Raw genomic sequence first — 21210 nt, 5'->3', positions numbered from 1 at the left:
ACGTGACAACAAAATTCAGTTTGTCAATATACTCTTTGACAAACTTTCAGAAGTAAAACGGATAGGACGCTCAACAGCTAGATTCCTTCTCTTCAAAGATATGTATGTACGCAGAGAACAATTTTCTCTAACTCTTGCATACGCAGTCACGATTCATAAATCACAAGGTCTTACCCTAGACAAAGCAATGATAGATATTGGTAACACAGTCTTTAAAGAAGTCATGAGCTACGTAGCACTATCACGCTTACGTACACTTGACGGTCTATTTCTAATCAACTTTGATGCAAGTAAAGTAAACACTGATATTCCTTGCATTTTAGAATATAATATACTTCGCTCACTATACACTCCCCATCTAAACACATATTCTGTTCCACAAAAACTAAAACGTTGTAAAAGAAAACTAAATCAAACAGAAATGCAACAGGACGTCACTGCAAATCCTCCAAAGAGAGTAAAAGAAACTAATACTTCATCAAGTACCACAAACAAAAAAGAATCAATTAGAGAAAGTAAACCAGGTACTTCTTTAAAGAAGGAAGACAAACTCCAAAAAAAGCAGTTAGATACAGAACTACCTGGACCATTTAAATTCTCAAATATGGTTGGTGTAAGTTGCTATGCAAATGTAGCAATGAATATTCTATTTCAATTACCACCAATTGTTGACAACATTTACTTACACAGTACAGACCCATTGTGTTTGCAAATGTTAGTACTTCACAGAAATGCAGCAAACAATCCTGACAACACATATGGTGTTTTTGGAATAAGACGACAAATGGACTACTGTGCTGGAATGGTGAAATTCACTATAAACTCACAGGAAGATCCACAAGAATTTCTAATGTACTTACTACAAGTACTGGAAAACAAAAACATACCTATAAATGAAATCTTTCAGATTTCATACATGTGGAAACATACATGCACTCTCTGCAACAATGTGACACAAGAAGAAATCCCCAATGAACGCTTCATATATATATCAATACCAAATTGTGAATCCCCCTACGAACATTCCAGGACACCTGGAGTGTTCTCAAAAACGTCTTCAGAACACCCCCATCTTGTTTATTTGCAAACATTTCAGGACACCGCGAGTGTTCTGAGGACACATTCAACTTGACAGAGAACAATACGGACAGCGTCCTCAGGACACCCCCTACGAACACTCCCCGGACACCGCGAGTGTTCTTAGAAGTGTCATCAGAACACCCCCATTTTGTTTATTTGCAAACATTTCAGGACACCACGGGTGTTCTTAGAACACATTCAACTTGACAGAGAACAATACGGACAGCGTCCTCAGGACACCCCCTACGAACATTCCAGGACACCGGGAGTGTTCTTAGAAGCGTCTTCAGAACACCACCATCTTGTTTATTTGCGAACATTTCAGGACACCGCGAGTGTTCTTAGGACACATTCAACTTGACAAAGAACAATACGGACAGCGTCCTCAGGACACCCCCTACGAACACTCCCTGGACACCGCGAGTGTTCTTAGAAGCGTCTTCAGAACACCCCCATTTTGTTTATTTGCGAACATTTCAGGACACCGCGAGTGTTCTTAGGACACATTCAACTTGACAGAGAACAATACGGACAGCATCCTCAGGACACCCCCTACGAATACTCCCCGGACACCGCGAGTGTTCTTAGAAGCGTCTTTAGAACACCACCATCTTGTTTATTTGCGAACATTTCAGTACACCGCGAGTGTTCTTAGGACACATTCAACTTGACAGAGAACAATACGGACAGCGTCCTCAGGACACCCCCTACGAACACTCCCCGGACACCGCGGGTGTTCTTAGAAGCGTCTTCAGAACACTCCCATTTTGTTTATTTGCAAACATTTCAGGACACCACGGGTGTTCTTAGAACACATTCAACTTGACAGAGAACAATACGGACAGCGTCCTCAGGACACCCCCTACGAACATTCCAGGACACCGGGAGTGTTCTTAGAAGCGTCTTCAGAACACCACCATCTTGTTTATTTGCGAACATTTCAGGACACCGCGAGTGTTCTTAGGACACATTCAACTTGACAAAGAACAATACGGACAGCGTCCTCAGGACACCCCCTACGAACACTCCCTGGACACCGCGAGTGTTCTTAGAAGCGTCTTCAGAACACCCCCATTTTGTTTATTTGCGAACATTTCAGGACACCGCGAGTGTTCTTAGGACACATTCAACTTGACAGAGAACAATACGGACAGCATCCTCAGGACACCCCCTACGAATACTCCCCGGACACCGCGAGTGTTCTTAGAAGCGTCTTCAGAACACCACCATCTTGTTTATTTGCGAACATTTCAGTACACCGCGAGTGTTCTTAGGACACATTCAACTTGACAGAGAACAATACGGACAGCGTCCTCAGGACACCCCCTACGAACACTCCCCGGACACCGCGGGTGTTCTTAGAAGCGTCTTCAGAACACTCCCATTTTGTTTATTTGCGAACATTTCAGGACACCGCGAGGGTTCTTAGGACACATTCAACTTGACAGAGAACAATACGGACAGCGTCCTCAGGACACCCCCTATGAACACTCCCCGGACACCGCGAGTGTTCTTAGAAGCGTCTTCAGAACACCCCCATTTTGTTTATTTGCGAACATTTCAGGACACCGCGGGTGTTCTTAGAACACATTCAACTTGACAGAGAACAATACGGACAGCGTCCTCAGGACACCCCCTACAAACATTTTAGGACACCGGGAGTGTTCTCAAAAACGTTTTCAGAACACCCCCATTTTGTTTATTTGCGGACATTTCAGGACACCGCGTGTTCTTAGAACACATTCAACTTGACAGAGAACAATACGGACAGCGTCCTCAGGACACCCCCTACGAACACTCCCCGGACACCGCGAGTGTTCTTAGAACAGTTTCACTTTGCTTGCGAACAAAACGGACACATATTGACTCCTTAGAACACCCCCTAGTCAGTTTATTTAGAACATTTCAGAACACCTGTGATGTCCGCAAACAAATCGAACACAAAAAGAACGTCTAATACATAAAAAACACAACTTTCATTCTATATCATACACTCCCACCCTCCCCAAACACTCCTACACACCAACACACTCTACAAAATAGACATTTTGAACAAAGTTTCACCGCGCTGTCCGGGGACGTCCGCGAATCCAAGATGGCGGGCGCTACCGAAAAATCTGACGCGCTTCACACTCCACGCCGTCCAATCAGCGAACATGTTGCATGTCCGCGAACATCACGCAAGACGATTGGCCAATCAGGACACTGTCCACGGAGCGAACAGGGAAGTGTGTCCGCGAACCGAACACAGATATCACAAATTTTTTTTTACCTACTTTTTGGTAATTTTAAAAAAAACTACTGGACGGATTTTCACCAAATTTGCAAAAGCACGCTTTCGGGACCAAGCCGCTGCTCCTGGTCCAAATTTGGTGGAAATCCGTCCAGCGGTTTGGGCTGTAGGCGCGAGCAAACATTTTTTCCCATTCACTCTATGGAGAGTGAGTATAATGTATACAAATATGAGCATATAGAGGGAAGGTAGAGTAATAAAAATAAAACTATGAGAAAGTGCTGATAACCATAATGATTATCTTCATGCACAGAAAGGATTGCTCTCTTTCAAGCCTGTATCTTCCGCTATGTATATGTTTCATATGATGTGAGTGGACCCTAAGTCTACAAATATAGTACCTTTTCAATTTTTACTTCCTGACTGTTACTGAAGAAAACTATGTGGCTTCGATATGTCAGTAAAGGATAAAAAGGGAGAGCCAGCCATATGATGTCATCAGTGATGTCATCAATGACATTTGTGATGTCATCTTTGATGTCCTGGGTGTTAGTGTTAGCAGTACACGGTGGCGCGAGTTATGGTTGCTTATGTTACCATAACTGCTCAATTTCAGGGGTTTTTCGGTTTTACTTTGAACCATAACGTCCCTTTAACAAAGTTTTTTCACTGAATTTCATAGTTTTTAGTAGCGCAACTTAACCATAACGTCCCTTTAACAAAGTTTTTTTTTTACTGAATTTCATAGGTTTTTAGTAGCGCAACTTAACCATAACGTCCCTTTAACAAAGATTTTTCACTGAATTTCATAGGTTTTTAGTAGCACAACTTAACCATAATATCCCTGACTTCATATACATGTAACATAGAACATACTAACCCCCTCGTAGTGATTTTCATGTCCGCGGACTACCACCATGTCCACGGACACATCGAAAATCTGAGCGTGGTGAATGTAAATTTAAATAGTGTGCCCCAATTCCCCTTTGAAGTTGGCTCTGAAAAGAGCCGTTTTTTTTTTTTTTACAGATGCTTGACAGACACCTGTTATTTTGTATTTTTTTTCTTGTTTTTTTTTCTTACTTAACTCCTAAAATCTTCACATAACCTTCTCCAAAGCAACCCTTACATTCCAAAATAGAAAGGCATTTCCCGTAAAAGATAAAGAAATGCCATCTTCTTTAAAATTAACAGCATTACTGGCATCAATATTCTCATTGTTACAGAAGAACATACCAGCTCTAAGCATGAAGGCACACATGCCTCGGTTGATAACACACCTAGCAATATTTTGCTGAGGACAAAAAACTGAACTATTGTCCCATATTGCCCTAGGTAGTAATCCAGAAAAAATTACTTTTGCATTTGGAAGGATCTTCATTACTGCTTGAACCAAGCGTTCCAAATCAGCCAACAAAGTAGGGGCACTGACGTTACCCAAATGGAAAGCACCATAGTGCAAAACTACCACATGCGGACTGTTCATCGTGGCCATATCCTCACAAACTTGTACAATTCCCTGTACATTGCAATCAGGCACACTGCTCCACACCACCTCCACTCCTTTCACATCAAAGTTCTTTGCAACATGCCTGCATTCAGCGTACTGCTGTAAACCATGCACAAACATATTTCCGAGCACCAACACCCTGACTTTCTCCACTTCTGCCATCTTCACCACACACAGTCTCTTTCAACACAAATCCACAACCTCGACATCTCATTGGCTGATCCGTACAGTCTTCTTTCCATGTTGGATTTCCTGGAAAAACCCGGATGTAGCACGCCCTGTCCACGAACAGCCGCGGTGTCCGCGGACGGCGCCCACTTTACTCTCTGAGCCATTCCCTCATTGCATACAGCTAAGCAATCACACAATACGAATAACGTCCTCAGAACAACCCCATTTTGTGAATTTTCGAACATTTCAGGACAATTATTATTTCATTATTCAACATATTAACATTACAAATATTATACTTTCATCTTGTACTCTGCACACAATGCTATGTTTCTCCATTAGCTCAGTATACTAGATAGAATCCCATAATACAATGCTATTTAAATCAATGCATCATTCAAAGCACTAATAACGGTATGATATTTATTGCAATATCCTTGACACTTTTTTCGCAACATTATAATAAAAATCCCTAGTACACAAATTCCATGAAAAGTACATACACATGTGATGTCATCAGTAATTTCATCAATGACATTTGCGATGTCATCTTTGATGTCCTGGGTGTTAGTCTTAGCAGTGCACAGTGGTGGCGCCAGTTATTTTTCATAGTTTACCATAACTTGCGATTTTCAGGGGTCTTTCGGCTGTACTTAGAACCATAACGTCCTTTAAACAAACTTTTTTTAATATCACGCAAACAATATACAAACATGGCGTGCAAAAACCAACTTCTACAGATGTCTTTACACAGAATGTTGCAAAGTAAGAATTTATGCTCGTTCACAGTGAAGGTCAGCTGCTTCCACAACTTCTACAGATGGCTTTACACAGAATGTTGCAAAGTAAGAATTTATGCTCGTTCACAGTGAAGGTCAGCTGCTTCCATTTTTTTCTCGGGCCCCGGAGAGGCTCATGAAGCGGACTATAAGCTTGTATTGTATTTTGACCTTGACAGACAGAGATTGTGATGAAAGACTTCTCTTGAAGGAGTGTTGCTAAAACGTAAGAGAAGATAAAGATGAAATTTCTGAAACGAAACCACTTTTATATATTATATCACTATGCGAAAGATCGTTGGCACACGCGGAGTCGTATTTTGGGACTGCACCACTCGTAGACAATGGAAATTGCAATTGTACAGTAAGTAACCCTTTAGATTATTTTATACCAAATATAATTACAATAGCGTAGCATTAAAGACCGCTCAAGTTGAACTTGTTCGTTGAAAGTGGCATAATGTTTTCTACCGCGCTCTATCACCGCCGAATTGATCCCCTGTCGTTTAGAGGGCTCTGAAAAAGGCAGACGACACAGGGTGGGTTAATAGAAATAATTTAACCGGTCTATAGGCGGTCAAGCACTCTACTCGCTGTGCCACTTCACTGTAGCCTGTCAAGTGGCACAGCGAGTACAGCGCTCGCTTTGACATCCGTGCATCCGTGCACAGCTTGCTAACGCAAGTTTGAATCCCGGCAAGGCCAAACAAAGCCTTTCATCATTCCGTGGTCGATAAATGAGCACCACACACGGTGGTTAATAATAAGCACCGCTTAGATACCTCACGGTTCTTAGCGCTATATGAATGGGAAAATATTATTATTTTATTATTAACATACTCTGTTGCATTCGATAGCAAATAGTTTCACGCCCTAATAAATAAAATGATGATTTTTAATGAAGATCGGCTGGTGAGACTAATTTATGTTTTTTAAAACAGGTATGTGGCTCCATTTTGCCTATGTCACGATTTACAGACTCCAGCGGATGGGGTCTTCAACTGCCAGGTGCAGGTCCAAATATGCAACTTCATGACCCTCACCATTTTATGGGACAATCGCCAATGACCAATATGCCCTTACGCAGTACTAGCGGCTACAAACAACATACCAACCAATAGGGTGGTCTAATGGCTCGTTGTTGGAGCAACCTTCCGATTATCAGAGCGACCATTTACTGCTTTTATCATAAACCAACAGCCTATCTACCGCAAAGGAACAACGCGTGGCTCCAAATAAACTTTTGCTGATCGACAGCAGAGACAATAGCAAATCGCTGAATATTCACTAAACAAAACAATCCTGCTGTTTACTTTTAAACCACAGTTTCATATTCCGAATTGTGGCGCACTGAGTTGTAAGCTGATCTAACACCCTCTGTACCACAAAGGAACATTGCGTGCCTCAACATCAACTTTTGCGGATCGACAACAAAGACAAATGCAAATTGCTGAATATTCTCTAAACATTTGATGTCAAATAAATGTACTTTACAACATTTACAATTTTGCTGTTTGCTTTTAAATCACTGTTTCATATTCCGAATTGTGGCGCGCTGTGTTGTGACATAATATGTGTTGTCTTCCGGGTTCTGTGTAAAGTCACTTAGGACTGCAGAGAACTGGGCGTGTTTGATTACGCACCCTGTAACGTCACGGAGAGAGGCGGGGAATATGAATGCTTTGATAATATCAGGCTTGGGGGCGGGAGATATGATTTAGTGTCGCAAAAGCAAGTCAGCCAGGTCAATAGCGCCAGTCATAGGATTATCACATAATGTCGGCACACACCAGCCGGATTTATCGTTTCTTTAGTGGACAGAAAGTCGGTTGACGCCCCTAGGAAATTGTACAATTAGCGGACAAAAGGAGTGGTCTTAAAACACTTTCACCCTGACAACGAACAATACAAACAACGTTCTCAGAACACCCCCATTTTGTGTAATTGCAACCATTTCGGGACACTGCAAGTGTTCTTAGAAGACATTCAACTAGACAGATTACAATACGGACAGCCTCCTGAGGACACCCCCAGTTTGTGTATTTACGAACAATTAAGTACACCGCGAGTGTTCATAGCTCATTTTTACCTTCCTTGCAAACAAAAATGACACATACTCTGTCCTCTAAACATCCCACCATTTAGTTTATTTACAAAATGTCAGAACAGCCGTGTTCTCCGCGGACAAATCGAACGCAACAAAAACGTCTAGCACATAAAAAAACAAAACATTGAACCTATCTCATACTCCCCCACCCTCCCGAAACACTCTTACACACCAACACACGGCACTAAATACTATTTTTTATCCACGTTTCACTGCGCTGTACGCGGTCGACTGCGAATACAAGATGGCTGGCACCACAGAAAATCTGACACGCTCCACGCCCCTCACCGTCCAATCAGCGAACACGTCGCATGTCCGCGGACATGACGCAAGGCCATGGGTCAATCAGGGTGCTGTCCGTGGAGCGAACAGGGACGTCCGTCCGCGAAGCGAACACAGATATCACTAATTTTTTTGCCTTACATTTTGGCCATTTTTTAAAAAACTACTGGACAGATTTACACCAAATTTACAAAAGCACGCTTTTGGGACCAGGCCGCCGCTCCTGCCGCAAATTTGGTGTAAATCCGTCCAGCGGTTCGGGCTGTAGCCGTGCGCAAAGTTTTTTCCCATTCAGTCTATGGGAAAAAAAAAAGTTTTAGGACCTCCCCTATAACTTTCCCCCCCCTGGACGAATCCTCACCAAACTTTGCAAAAAAATTCAGAGTGACCCAAATACTTTTTTTGCAAAGTTTGGTGAGGATCCATCCAGGGAGAGCGAAGTTATAAGCCGCCCCAAAAGTGCTCTTCCTATGGAAACAGCAACTTAACCATAACTACACATATATACACATATATATATATATATCTACATATATATATATATATATATATATATAATATATATATATATATATATATATATATATATATATATATATATATATATATATATATATATATGTAAAGTGGTCTTATATAGTACCCTTCTGCCATTAAAGTTGGCATCACTGTAGATGGCTCTATATTAAAGGAGGGCAGAGTGTGTTAGTCGGATAGCTGGAAGGTAGATGCAGACATTTTTGGAGTTGATGGATGCAGGTTGAAAGTAGTCGTTACCTGTGTGCTGATATGAAAATCTCTGTGTTGTTTGTGGTTGGTATCGACTGGGTAGCTTAGACCCCGAATTGTGGAGTGCAAAAATTGACATCATAGATTTTGATAGAAGTTGGATAGAGTCTGAATCTGTTAAGTACACTGGACTTTGGAGGTCGGCTAAATGAATATAGGAGGTTTGTTTGTTTGTTTGTTTATTTGATAATGCGCACCAAGCCCTTGGGGAGGGCTTGGTGCGGATGGAAGACTTTAATAATAAAGAGTTAGTTGAGGGATGAGGGCATGTATAGCGGTGAGAGTGTTGTCGCTTCCTAGCTCTTGGTGGTAGATTTCACTTAGATTATGGTGCCCACCACTGTCACGCAGCAACTGGTTTTCAAAAGCTGGTAGTACCAAGCGTTTTGAAAATTGCTTGTCATAAATTAGCTCAAGTTTCTGGTGCAAAGTTTTTAGTCAGTTGCTACTATTTTTCATTTCTTTCAAAGTGGTTGGTTGAAAAGCCAAATCATGTGCTGCTTCCTGAAATTCAGGTGGTTCACTTCTAAGTGGAGAGGCTTGGGTAGGGGGTTCCATATTTCTGTGGCCAGTACTGAAATAGAGGACCCTCCTTGCCATTTCTTGTTGAATTTGGGGACTACTAGTAGTGCATCATTGCTGGTCCTAAGTGTTCTGGATGGAATGTAGTGTTGAAACTTACTTCTGAGGGAGGAAGAGCGACACTGTGATATGAACAATGGGTGATGCACAAGGTTTTGAAATGTTACCTTCATTTGATGGGTAAAAATGGGAAATACGTAATACGAGTGTGACATTTTCAAATCGATTCATTCTGAGAAGTAGTCTTTCTCCTGCATTTTTAACTCTTTGAAGTGTCCTCATTAGGTAATCTAGGAGTCCTCCTTGTTGCCTCCCCAGCTGACCAATAACAGAACCAATCTCTTCCCCACCCCTCACTCCCTCACCACTTTCCTGCTGAACAGGAATGTTATGCTCTGGTCCCGGAGCGGCTCTTGCTCCCGGCCGCCACCACAGAAATGGAAAAGGGACTTAGTCCTTTTTCCCCTATGGGGGCGCCATCTCTTTTTTCTTTTTCTTTTCCTCAGGAGGTGGGTGTCGCTTTCTCCTGAGGGGAAAAAAAACATTTACACCCCAGATAAAACCCAGTGTGCAAATTTCTTTTAGCCCCTCTTTGGGGGGCTGACATGGCTTTGCTTGGGCATACCTAGGCTTGGAATGGGGGCTGGTAAAGGTCATGTTCGCACTCCACAGCGGGTTAAAAGCCATATTCAGTAAAAAAAATAAAAGAACTGAGTACTTAGAAGACCTTGGCAGAGTTGAAATCACTGAACCTTCAAATTTTGTTTTGTGCTCCAAAACTCAGGAAACCGTGGGAGTGAAAAAGCGGCAAGATCCCACAGAGCGACCAGTGAGTTTCATGTATTAAGAAACCCTGTGCACAAATTAATGCAAGGGAATGTAGACAGTGTAGCGGAGTGGTGGCGTGCAGTCGGCACGTTGTCAAAAGTCTCCGAACGAAGGCGGGAAGCCTTAACAAGAAGATGATCGAGTGTAGAATTGAACAATGATCTGAAAGCTAAAGTGTGTTACACATTGTATCAGAGTGACCACATACTAGGAAGGACACGTGTTGGAAGGTCTCTGAACAATGTGCAAACCCTTGCAAACATCAAGGACGGATAATATACAACAGAAAAATGGAGCAAAATGAAATGTGAGCAACATGAAGTGTGAGCAAAATGAAGTGTGAGCAAAACTTGAGCAAAACAAAATGAAGAGAGCTTTGGAAGCTAAGGGCATATAGTTGCACAACCTATTATGTTTGGACCATGCTATATGTCAACTGCGCCTAGACCAGAGGGCCCCAACTAACAATGAAAGTAATCAAGGAGACCAAGAAATCTGCTGTTGACTATTGTGAACTATTCCAAGTGCTTTGAGCTTTGGGAAAGGGAATCCAGAGCTCCTGTCAAGTATAGTGAGACTGGTGTATAGCGTCACAAGAGACTTCGAACTTTGGGAAGAAGAACCCAGAGCCCTGTTGAATACTGGAGAACATTTGTTGAACCTTGTGAAACAAAGTACTTAAAGCTTGGGGGAGGAAGCCCTGACAAAACTTGTTGAACTTTGTGAACTAATATACTTCGAACTTGGGGATGGGAACCAGAGAAGAGCTCCAACAGAATTCTGTTTTCGCATTTTTACTTTTGAGCACTATTTTTGTTGAACAAGAAAATCTCTACACTGTGTTTAGTTTGATGTGAGGGCATGCATAGGTTTTCACACAGACAGACTTTTGGTTTGGACTTACAGACTTAGACTTTCCTTAATTTCATCAGTTGAGGGAAATCCCAAATTAGAGATAGGGCAAGCTAGGCCTTACACCATCCTGACCTTAAATAAAGAAATGTACTGTTTGAAATGTAAACCTTGTCTGTGTCATCTCTTGATACGATGTCTGTCTCACACAGACCACAGTGCAATGCCAATGCTCATGTGCGACGTACTGGGAAATGTAAATGTGTGGGCAGTTTACCCAGATACTTCACCATATCAAAGGGACAATATTTTGAAATGCAAATCCCAACCAAGCCTTGCACATGAATCCACCCTTATGTGCACAAACACAGTTTTCAAATGTTGCATCTCTCTTTCTTGCACGCATGATCTGCTGTGATAATGATAATGATGTGTGCTATTTATATAGCGCTTACGCCAAAGCAGTACCAGTAATGTCACTCATGATGCCATTAATAATGTGATATGTGCTTTCATCAGTGATGTAATTTGTGATGTCATCATGGCGCTTACAGGCTGCACAATGTGGGCCTCATAGTTAAGGTGGTATAGCTTCCAGAACCTGCCGAATTTCAGGGGTTTTGTTGCATTAAATCAGCACCTTAACGTTACCTCAACTAAAGTTTTTTCACTGAATTTCAAGGATTCGGTTGCATCCGATTGTTTCACCTCAACGATGCTTCACCTAAAGTTTTTTTCATTGAATTTCAAGGGTTTTGTTATGCTATACCTCCCAACACCTGTAATTCAGTCTTTCTGTCTGATAAAATATCTGATGTCATATAATTTGCTATCAATATCTGTTCTTGAGCTGTGCAACATCGGGTTTATCAAATATTTTATCTTTTTTTGTGTCCCCTAATTAAAAAGGGATTAGTAATGGTGTACAGTGACGAGAATGTGTGAGGTTGGGTTAGTGGAGGACTGTACAAGGAAGACTCAAGTTGTGCAGTTGGGGACTGTGACGAGAAAGAGTGAGATGGGGTAGTTGGGAACTGTGATGAGGAACAGTGAGGTGCAGTAGTTGGGGACTATGACACGGAAGAGTTGAGGTGGTGGTTGTGAAGGACTGTGATGAGAAGGGTGATGTGGTGGCAGTGGGGAACAGTGACAAGGAAAAGTGAGGTGGTGATAGTGGGAGACTGTGATGAGGAAGAGTGATGTGGTGGTAGTGGGGGCCTGTGAGGAGTAAAAGAGTGATGTGGCATTAGTGGGGGACTGATGAGGAACAATGAAGTTATGAAGTGGGGAACTGTGACGAGGATGAATGAGTTGGGATAGTAGAGAACTGTGACGAGGAAGAGTGAGGTGGAGTTAGTAGGGGACTGTGATGAGGAAGAATGTAGGTGCAGTTAGTGGGTGACTGTGACAAAGAAGAGTGAGCTAGAGTTAGTGGGGGACTATGATGAGGAAGAGTGAAGTGGATTAAGTGGAGGACTGTGATGGGGTAGTTGGGCACTGTGACAAAGAGTGAGGTGGAATAGTGGGAGACTGTGATGAGGAAGAGTGAGGTTGAGTAGTTGGAGACTGTGACAAGGAAGAGTGCAGTGGAATCAGTGGGGGACTGTGACAAAGAAGAGTGAGGTGGAGTTGGTGAGAGTGTCACACTTAGCCTGGAATCTCACCTATTTATCTTTCGAAGTCTTGGTCTGGGGTTTTTCTTTCTTCCGGACGGATCGGGTCTTGTAAAGACACAGTCGCGTGTCCTCTGTCGCCAGTGTGCAGGTGAAATCCCACCGTGGTGAGTATGCGTTCAACTCCAGGAAGGATGAGGAAGAATTCACAGAGTTTCAGGAGGAGGGGAGCCAGGAAGGAACCATGACACATACTAAAGGTGATAAGGGAGTTAAGCGCTACGGGCGGCAAGGCCCTGGGAAGGAGGAGCACTTGTAAATAAGCGAAGGGAGTGAAGGGGGATAGAACACAACCTGGAAGGGAGAAGGCGCTATTAAGCACAAGGGGAAAAAGTACAACCACACAACCACCTGAAGTTCGGAAAGTTGGCATTGAGACGCGCAGCACCGCAGGGGCGTATCTCTTTTCAAGGAACTGGCGAACTCCTGGAAACACTAGAGCGGTAGCGGTGCACTAGCGTTGGCCATGTTGGATTCACTTTGGAAGGGATGTAGCAGTGTTTTATGGACCACGTAGTCCAAATGGGACTGAAACGACGTATTATGACAGAGCGACTATGACAAGGAAGAGTGAGTTGATGGTTTTGTCAGAAGGAAAAGTGAATTGGTGGAAGTGGTGTACTGCGACAAGAAAGAGTGATCTTTGGCAGTGGGTGACAGACTGGGAAGAGTGAGATTGTGATAGTGGTGGACTGTGCAAGGAAGAGTGAGTTGGTGGTAGTGGGGGACTGTGATGAGGAAGAGTGATTTGGTGGTAGTGGGGGACTGTTAAGAGGAATAGTGAGGTGGTCCTAGTGGGGGCTACTGAGATGAGGAAGAGTGACATGGTTGTAGTTGGGAGCTGTGAAGATGAAGAGTGATTTGGTGTCAGTGGGCTACTGTGCCAAGGAAGAGTGACTTGGTGGTAGTGTGGGACTGATGTTAAAGAGTGAGGTGTTGGTAGTGTGGTACTGTGATGAGGAAGAGTAATGTGGTGGTAGTGTGGGACTGATGAGAAAGAGTGAGGTGGTGGTAGTAGTGTACTGAGATGAGGAAGTGTGACATGGTGGTAGTCGAGTACTGTGACGAAGACGAGTGAGGTGGAGTTAGAGAGGGACTGTGATGAGGAAGAGGGGCACAGGGGTATGTAGGTAAGATTGCTACTCAGAACTGCGATGAGGAAGAGGGATGTAGGAGTTCAGGTAGGATTCCTAACTAGGTGCTGTGACGAAGAAGAGCGAGGTATGGTGATGTAGATATTTTCAACCTTGACGTCAGGCATGAGTCGAGATCTTCACTGTTAAGTCACGTGATAAGCTGTGCAATCAAAAAAAATGTACAGTAAGCAGGTGTTTCATTTCACACTTTGTATTGAACTAATCAGGCAATTAAAAGCTTTTTGTTAACACATTTAACACCACAAAAACACTAATTAACCCCACATTTACAGTTCATTTAGGAAGCACACCCTGTGATTTCGTTTTACATTTAAAAACAGATTGCTTCCTTAATTAACTTAAATTACTCCTCTTAACCTAACTAGCAATCAGTAATTGCCCATCTCAAAATATTTTGGCTTTGAAGTATTCAGACTTTTTTGTCGTTCAGGCTGATTCTCGAACTTGGAAAGGGCTAAAAAATAAATAAACAGAACTACACCATCCCTAAGACCCAAATCTTCACAAAGTATCCTTTCTTGCCCTGCTCACATACTCCCTGGCCTCAAAACTGTCCTATTTACACCCCTTATTTCATTTTAGGGCATTTCCAAAAACGATTCCAGAAGATGATTCTCGAATCGGGTAATGGCGGTTTTTAAGAAATGAAAACGCTTGGCACCAGCAATGTATCATGGGAGATTTGATACAGGGGCACACCACTCTCTGCCAAAAAAAAAATAATGACTGCACCGATTCACTCCAAAACAACAATGGATTTCCTTCGAGCGCATTGTGCCTGACTTGCTTCTTATTTAGTTTAAAGGGGTCCAGCAGCTGCGGCTGTGCGCTTGAGCAAAAATGTGACATTTTCCACTTGGGGAAATTAATGGAAAAGTGAAAACCAGACCCTTTTTGACCCTTTATGTCTGATGTATGAGTGAGAATGTAAGTGTGCTGGTGTACCAACCAAGGCAGTTGGAAGATGTAGCCTGGGTGGTGGGAGCCAGTGGGTTTCTCTTGTAATTTAAGGATTTAAGAGTAACAGGAATACAGGACTTATGTGTTAACTTACCTGAAGTTGCTGATAATCCTCCTTTATTACACTGACAACGAGTTGGTCTTCAAGAAGGACTCAGGTGTGCAGAAACAGACCCATCAAGAAAATAGAAAAGTAAGCTGCTGTGAGGGGTGGAGGGGGGGGGGGGGTGCAGGAATCAAGGACCTACAGCCCCTGAATATGAAGTGCTGTCACCCAGGGCAGACAGGAAAAGGGTTTCAGGGGTTTGTTTAAATTACATCTAGGGAGTTTGGGAGGAGGGGCCTGTAGCACAGCTTGAGATTGTTTGGCAATTAAATGGACCTGGAGGAGTGCTGCATAACTGTCCAGACTGCAAACTACTCAGGATATTTTAGGAAATCAGCCAAGGAATGGCGAAACGGTGGAAGAAGGGGGTACAGGCAGATCCTGAGGCCAGGCGCGGAGAGTCCAGGCAGAAAGGCCTGCAGTGGCCGAGCGACTTTTAATGTCCGTCCCAGTGAAGAGCCATCCGAGGGCTTGGTGTAATTGGAAGTCGGCCGGATCCCACCATAACAAGTTTGACTTACAAGATTCAGGAAGGCTCCAGGTGGTAGCCGCCTGGGCAGAATGCCAAATATGAGCCCTAGGTGGCAGTGTTTGGAAGAGAGCATGGAGACTCCTGGCAGCACTGAGGCAGACTGCAAAATGATAACGTTTGTGACTCTCCAATAGGCAGATCCAAGGAAAGTACCCTGGAGTGTTGGTACACTCTCGAAGTCCGCATTCATGCAAACGTTTGTGATGCATCGAAATGGAGAATGAAGTTGAGCAGTTTAAGACTGAGCACCACGGAAAAGGCGGTCTGGTTCATCGAGCAGTAGAGGCCGTTCTTCAATTTGATGATTTGTAGCAAATTGCATCCCAGGAATGGAGGTATTGAGTGGAAATGTATACAGAAAGGGGTCCACAACAGCTTCCCACCTTCACACGTGCTAGGTGTGTTTAATTGCAAAAGCCAAAAACACTATGTCATTGAATATATTTAGACAGAGTGATAGAGATTTACATATTTTAATTAATGTATACACAAACATGCAAAAAATATATTAAAAAGAACATCACATAAAAAACATTGTGAGTTCAACCATTTAGGACTAACATCAATAAGCCCCTGGTTAGGCTGAAAAAAGTCTCCTTATCACAGGATAATTGTGTGGTTAATAGGGACGTGAGGAAAACATTGCAACCAATTCATGTGTCATATTGTTTTTCAATTGTCCTTGACTATGTCCAATTGTATTGAATGGAGACATTGACGGCGTAAAGCCGTTTAAGTGCAAAATCCTTTCTGTAGGAATTAAATGGTAGGTGTGAGAGTGCGCCAAGCAGATGAACTTTAATAATTAAGTACATTCTAATGTATTTATTGATGTTTCTGGAGGATTGCCAAGTTTGCTGCTACTGATGTAGAGAGGACTTTTAGGAGAGTGTAGAGTTACACGAGCACGTGGTATTAATGAAATTTGCAGGAGGCAAGTTGGTGATTCCAAAGATAGTTTCTATATGTGTGGAACTCTCGGGGCGCAGGGTGTGTAAATGTTATCAGGTTGGGGGTGCTATGGGTGTATTGAAGTGTTGACGTTTAAGAAGTTGCTAACTTTAGTGCAGAAGGCGGTTTTGGAGAATGTTTGGTAGGTAGGACGGAAAGGAGTACATATGGACAATTATGAGAATTCCATTTCCACTATAATGCAGTGTATTGTTGCAATAACGTGTATTGTTTGCAGGATTTAGAACTGCTTAAGTGCAGCATGGACTTGCAGAGAACCTCAACAAATGAAAGTTAAATGTTTAGGTAGGAGTTAGTATTTGGAGGATATGCATAGTTTATGGGCCATGTTAGTTTGAACAAAGTGTTGTAATGTAACTATGCGTGATGTTGAAAGTGTTCAAAATATTATGTGTAAAAGGCATGTCTAGGAATACATATGCATGTTACTGCTAAAGTATTAGGAAATCAATTCAGGTTTAGAAAATGTTGTTATAGTTAGCATGTCTATGGTGTATGCCAGCGTGGATTGGAGTTATGGAGTGGATGAGTGGATAGGTATGTGCCATGTTAGCAGTACTGGGAGTCTATGTGTGATGGGCAGCGCTGTGACGACCCTGTTAAATTGGGTTGGTGTTATATTGATGGGCAATGCTGTGATGACCCCATTTATTAGGATGTGGAGTTATATAGGTGGGCAACGTGGCATATGTTTTTGTTTGGTATTTACAGAGCGACCTGTAAAGCTTTCTGGGTTTCACGTGATGTGTACGTGGGATGAGTGATCAGTTGTTTTGGGAGGTGCAACCATTTTAGGGTATGTGATCTAGGACATATGGCCTCCACTTGTGCTAGGTCGCTGCAATGACATCAGTGTTGCCTCATCTCGAGTTCACGGATTTCATAGTTTTGTCATTGTGAGACTCAGAGTTGAATGTATGAGTGTGAATGGTGCCTGGGTGTCTGATAAGGAAAGGAGGCGTGTGGTGATGTGCTTTGCTGGATGGTGAATAGTGTTGGTGTGACGGATAAGGAATGGAGGTGTGTCATGATATGCTTTACTGGATGGAAGCATGCAAGCTAGTGCAATGCATGAGGTCAGAGAGAATGTTGGAAGGGGAGAGTGTTGATGCATGAGTGAGAGAATGGTAGCATGCTGGCGTCCCAACCCAGGCAGTTGGAAGATGTACCTTGGGTGGTGGGAGCCAGTGGGTTCCTCTTATGTCCATGTCCTGTAACTAAGAGGACTTAAGAGTAACAGGAATACATGACTTACATGCTAACTTGGTTTTATGTGATATTTCTGCATATTAAAGGCTGCACACAAAAAAGACCGATTTATTTTGCCCACTTTGTGCTGCCTTCAATATGTGGAAATATGGCACTTCAATGGCCTCAGACCCCTTCAGCACTGGCATTTGTTCTACAAATCGTTGGTTTTAACCCTCCAAACCCCCCTTTCCTCAACCACCATCTCCCTTTCTCTACCCAAAGGCTCCCTCCTCCACCCACCCTCAGCATGGACACACTAACAAAGCCAAACACGCATTCATACAAATGCTCACATTTACCCGCACCCAGCCCCCTTCCTTCCTCACCCCAAACATTGCTCACACACACAAACACACACACAGATGCGCAAAAAACAGACACAGAAAGACTTACCGCGGCGGTCCCAGCGATTTCCCTCTTTCAGCTCTGTCATACCCGTCAGCTCCTGCGATTCACTCTGTGCATCACAGGGGCTGACAGTTGAATTTAGAAAGACCGCTCCGAGCGGTCTCTGAGCAGTCTCCGAGCGGCCTTTCTAAATTGGTGATTTCTGAAATTGATTTGAAATCATTGATTTCGTCATTTGCCACCGATCTCTTACCTGAAGAGGCTGATGATCCTCCTTTATTACATGTAATCAATGTTTTATTTTAAACATTCGGCCCAAAATGTGTTGTAGAAAAGGATCTGTTTAAGTTCACACCTGAGGCTTGATTAATGAAGCACCGGGCTGCACCGGCCTCTGCTCCCACACGCTGCACTGGGCGCAGCCTGGGTTCATGTGTCCCAATGGCCAAAGGAAAGGCTGCTCACAACTGCATCTGCAGTGCTCAGGATAGGAGTGCTCAGGGGTGCAGTGCTTTGGAGTGGTACATCATGAATGAACAGAGTAGTGCGAGCAAGTACTGCTGTCAAATCTTAATAATGGTTTAGGTCTACTTGATCGAACATATTTGACCTTTTCCAATTTGACCTAATTTCTTTGTGTTGTTTTTTGGTCGAAAATGCGGGGGAGAGCCCCTGCAACCGCACCCCCACACTTCTCCCACCTTAACCTATTCCCTTACCCCTCCCCATGGTTTGGTAATAGAGAGCCTGTAGTGGCGATTGGGGTTCCCTCCTTTGCATGTGGAACACCCCCATACAAACGATGAATCTACCTTTGAATGAGTACCAGCAAAGTTACCGGCTCACATTGGTTTTCAAGAAAGTGCTCAGTGCGCCCGGCGCCCCCTGTAGAGCAAATCACCTGGGTGCACATTTGCGAACTGAGGGCCCTGTTCTGATTCCCGTTGAGGGGCTCTTCCTCATATTTATCGTGATATGAACTTCGGACACCTTAAAGAACAAAACAAAAGCACCAGATTTACTTGGGGTTTGTTTTTTTACTTGTGAAGAACTACCGAATAATTCAACACTGGATTTAATTAATGCTCTTTCTTCTCTTTTTTTTTTTAGCAAAAAGAAAGCCCTTGTGGAAAGTGATGTATCCGAGGATGTCGTGGAAATGGGAGAACCAATAGACGGTGGAGCTTCCTGTGAAAGCCTGGACTTTAAGGGTGGTCAGATAAATGGAGTTTATGTGCACGATCGTGATGAAAATACCACTCCACTGTAAAATCTGTCCAGCTCCTCTAAAGACTTCATCCACATTTTAGCGAATTCAAAATGGCGGGAATTCTACCAAAAGGAGTGGAGAATTGAGTGTGTTTATTCTTTGTTAAGAAACCTCTTCCTGGATAAAATGCACACAGTGGTTTCAGTAAATGCAAGCCTGAAAGGCACACGTGCACCCTGCACATCATGAAAATTCAATTGTGCATGCATGGGCTATACAAATAATAACGCTACCATTGCCTAAAACAAAATTACAACAATTAACAGTCTACTTCATGCAACAGTCCCCAACGGGCTTAAACGTGCCTATTCGTCCAGCATGCAGCTTGGGCTCCTTAGGATTTCAGTCCATGTCATTAAGATCATTTCAGCAAGTTTCCAAACTATCCTCGACAGCGTTCTTAATACAAAAAAACTTAAAATTACTTCTTCATTTATATAAAAGCTCCCAGCATCACAAAAAAAAGACAATGATTGGGTGTGTTGATTGAACACACTTATTTTGCTTTTGCATCACTTTACGTGAAGGCCTCCCCTAAGTAATTGAATGGACATTTTATGATTTTTGTTACTATGGTCATCAGTCTTTGAAAAAAACAAAATGTGCCTTTAGCGATGGCCATTTCCAAGAGTAGTGCCTCTGGGATCACACCGTGCCAGGGGGTGGGCATGTTATCCATGTCACGCCTGGACACCTCTCCCACTGGGCCTATGTGAAAATGTGGCCGTTCAGTAAAAAAGTGGAATTAATGATTTTTGTTAATTTTTTTACATCTTGAATCAGTTATCTATAATTAAATAAAAAAAATATATGCTATTGTACTGACCGATAGCATGGCTTCCCCGAAAAATATTATCTATCATTTTGAAAGGCCATGATGTGCATACACTGTCTAACCACCAACCTACGACAATACATGTGCATGTGTCCCTTGATCTTCTCTACGAAACTAATAGCTCGGACACTAGAAGCAAATTACATGCGCTCATATGTCAAAGTAATGGATCCTGTTGTATGCAAATTAAAGGAGCCAAACTGTTAAAGTAATGGGTCTTGCTGTATGAGTCCATGTTTGTGGATTTGGTTTATCGTTCCAGGGGTCTCGATTCAGCGGGTCTTCTTTTTGTGGGGTGCTACCGTCACTGCATTCCACTCACACTGTTCCTACTTGCCCCCTGCTGGCTCGCCCACCTCCTTCTTCCCTTGAAAGTCCTATATATCACTCCTTTTCAATTTTTCCACATCTCCGGCAGCAGTGGTGGACTGGGAACAAAAAGAGGCCCTGGAATTAATGGCCCTATATTACCCTTTTCCAGCAAACCAAACCCTTTTCCTAAGAACATTTGGAAAAAACTATGCAAAAGAGGCCCAGGGTGCAGGAGATCTCCTGGCAACCCCTGCACTTGGGTCTGTGTCTGTAACCCTACAGTCAGCTTACATGCACTTATTTGACACCTGCTGTCTGCACTTTAACCCGCGCACTAGCCACCTGTTGGCTGCACTACTTGTTTTTGCCCCCTTGTACGGGACTCGCCCATCCTCCACTTCCCCCGGCACTTTCCCCTCCCCTCTCCCCTGCACTTGCGCAATCACAATGTCACTAGGCCTAGTAAGATCGTTGCCTGTTGTCCTCCCTCTGTTTCCCCTCCCTTGCCTCATCGCGCCTTGAAACACTTGTTTATAAGCGTGTTATGAATGCCATATCATATCACCCCTGTCTGGCAGTAC

General features: G+C 43.1%; 1 protein-coding gene across 2 annotated transcripts in view; it reads left to right on the top strand.

Annotated features, from left to right (window-relative positions):
* The window catches only part of CLTRN (collectrin, amino acid transport regulator), a 382340-nt gene extending 361801 nt beyond the window's left edge, over positions 1-20539 (top strand). Inside the window, exon 6 of one of the 2 annotated variants that reach the window (XM_069636785.1) lies at positions 19323-20539. In XM_069636785.1, the coding sequence (XP_069492886.1) occupies positions 19323-19482 (160 nt within the window). In that variant the 3' untranslated portion in view covers positions 19483-20539. The remainder of the gene's footprint in view (positions 1-19322) is intronic. The other variant, XM_069636786.1, reaches the window with a different exon arrangement.
* The last annotated feature ends 671 nt before the right edge of the window (positions 20540-21210 follow it).

This window comes from Ambystoma mexicanum, chromosome 7p, assembly GCF_040938575.1.
Source record: "Ambystoma mexicanum isolate Mex_15411 chromosome 7p, UKY_AmexF1_1, whole genome shotgun sequence".
NCBI lineage: Eukaryota > Metazoa > Chordata > Amphibia > Caudata > Ambystomatidae > Ambystoma > Ambystoma mexicanum.
This window is presented reverse-complemented; position numbering and strand designations above follow the sequence as displayed.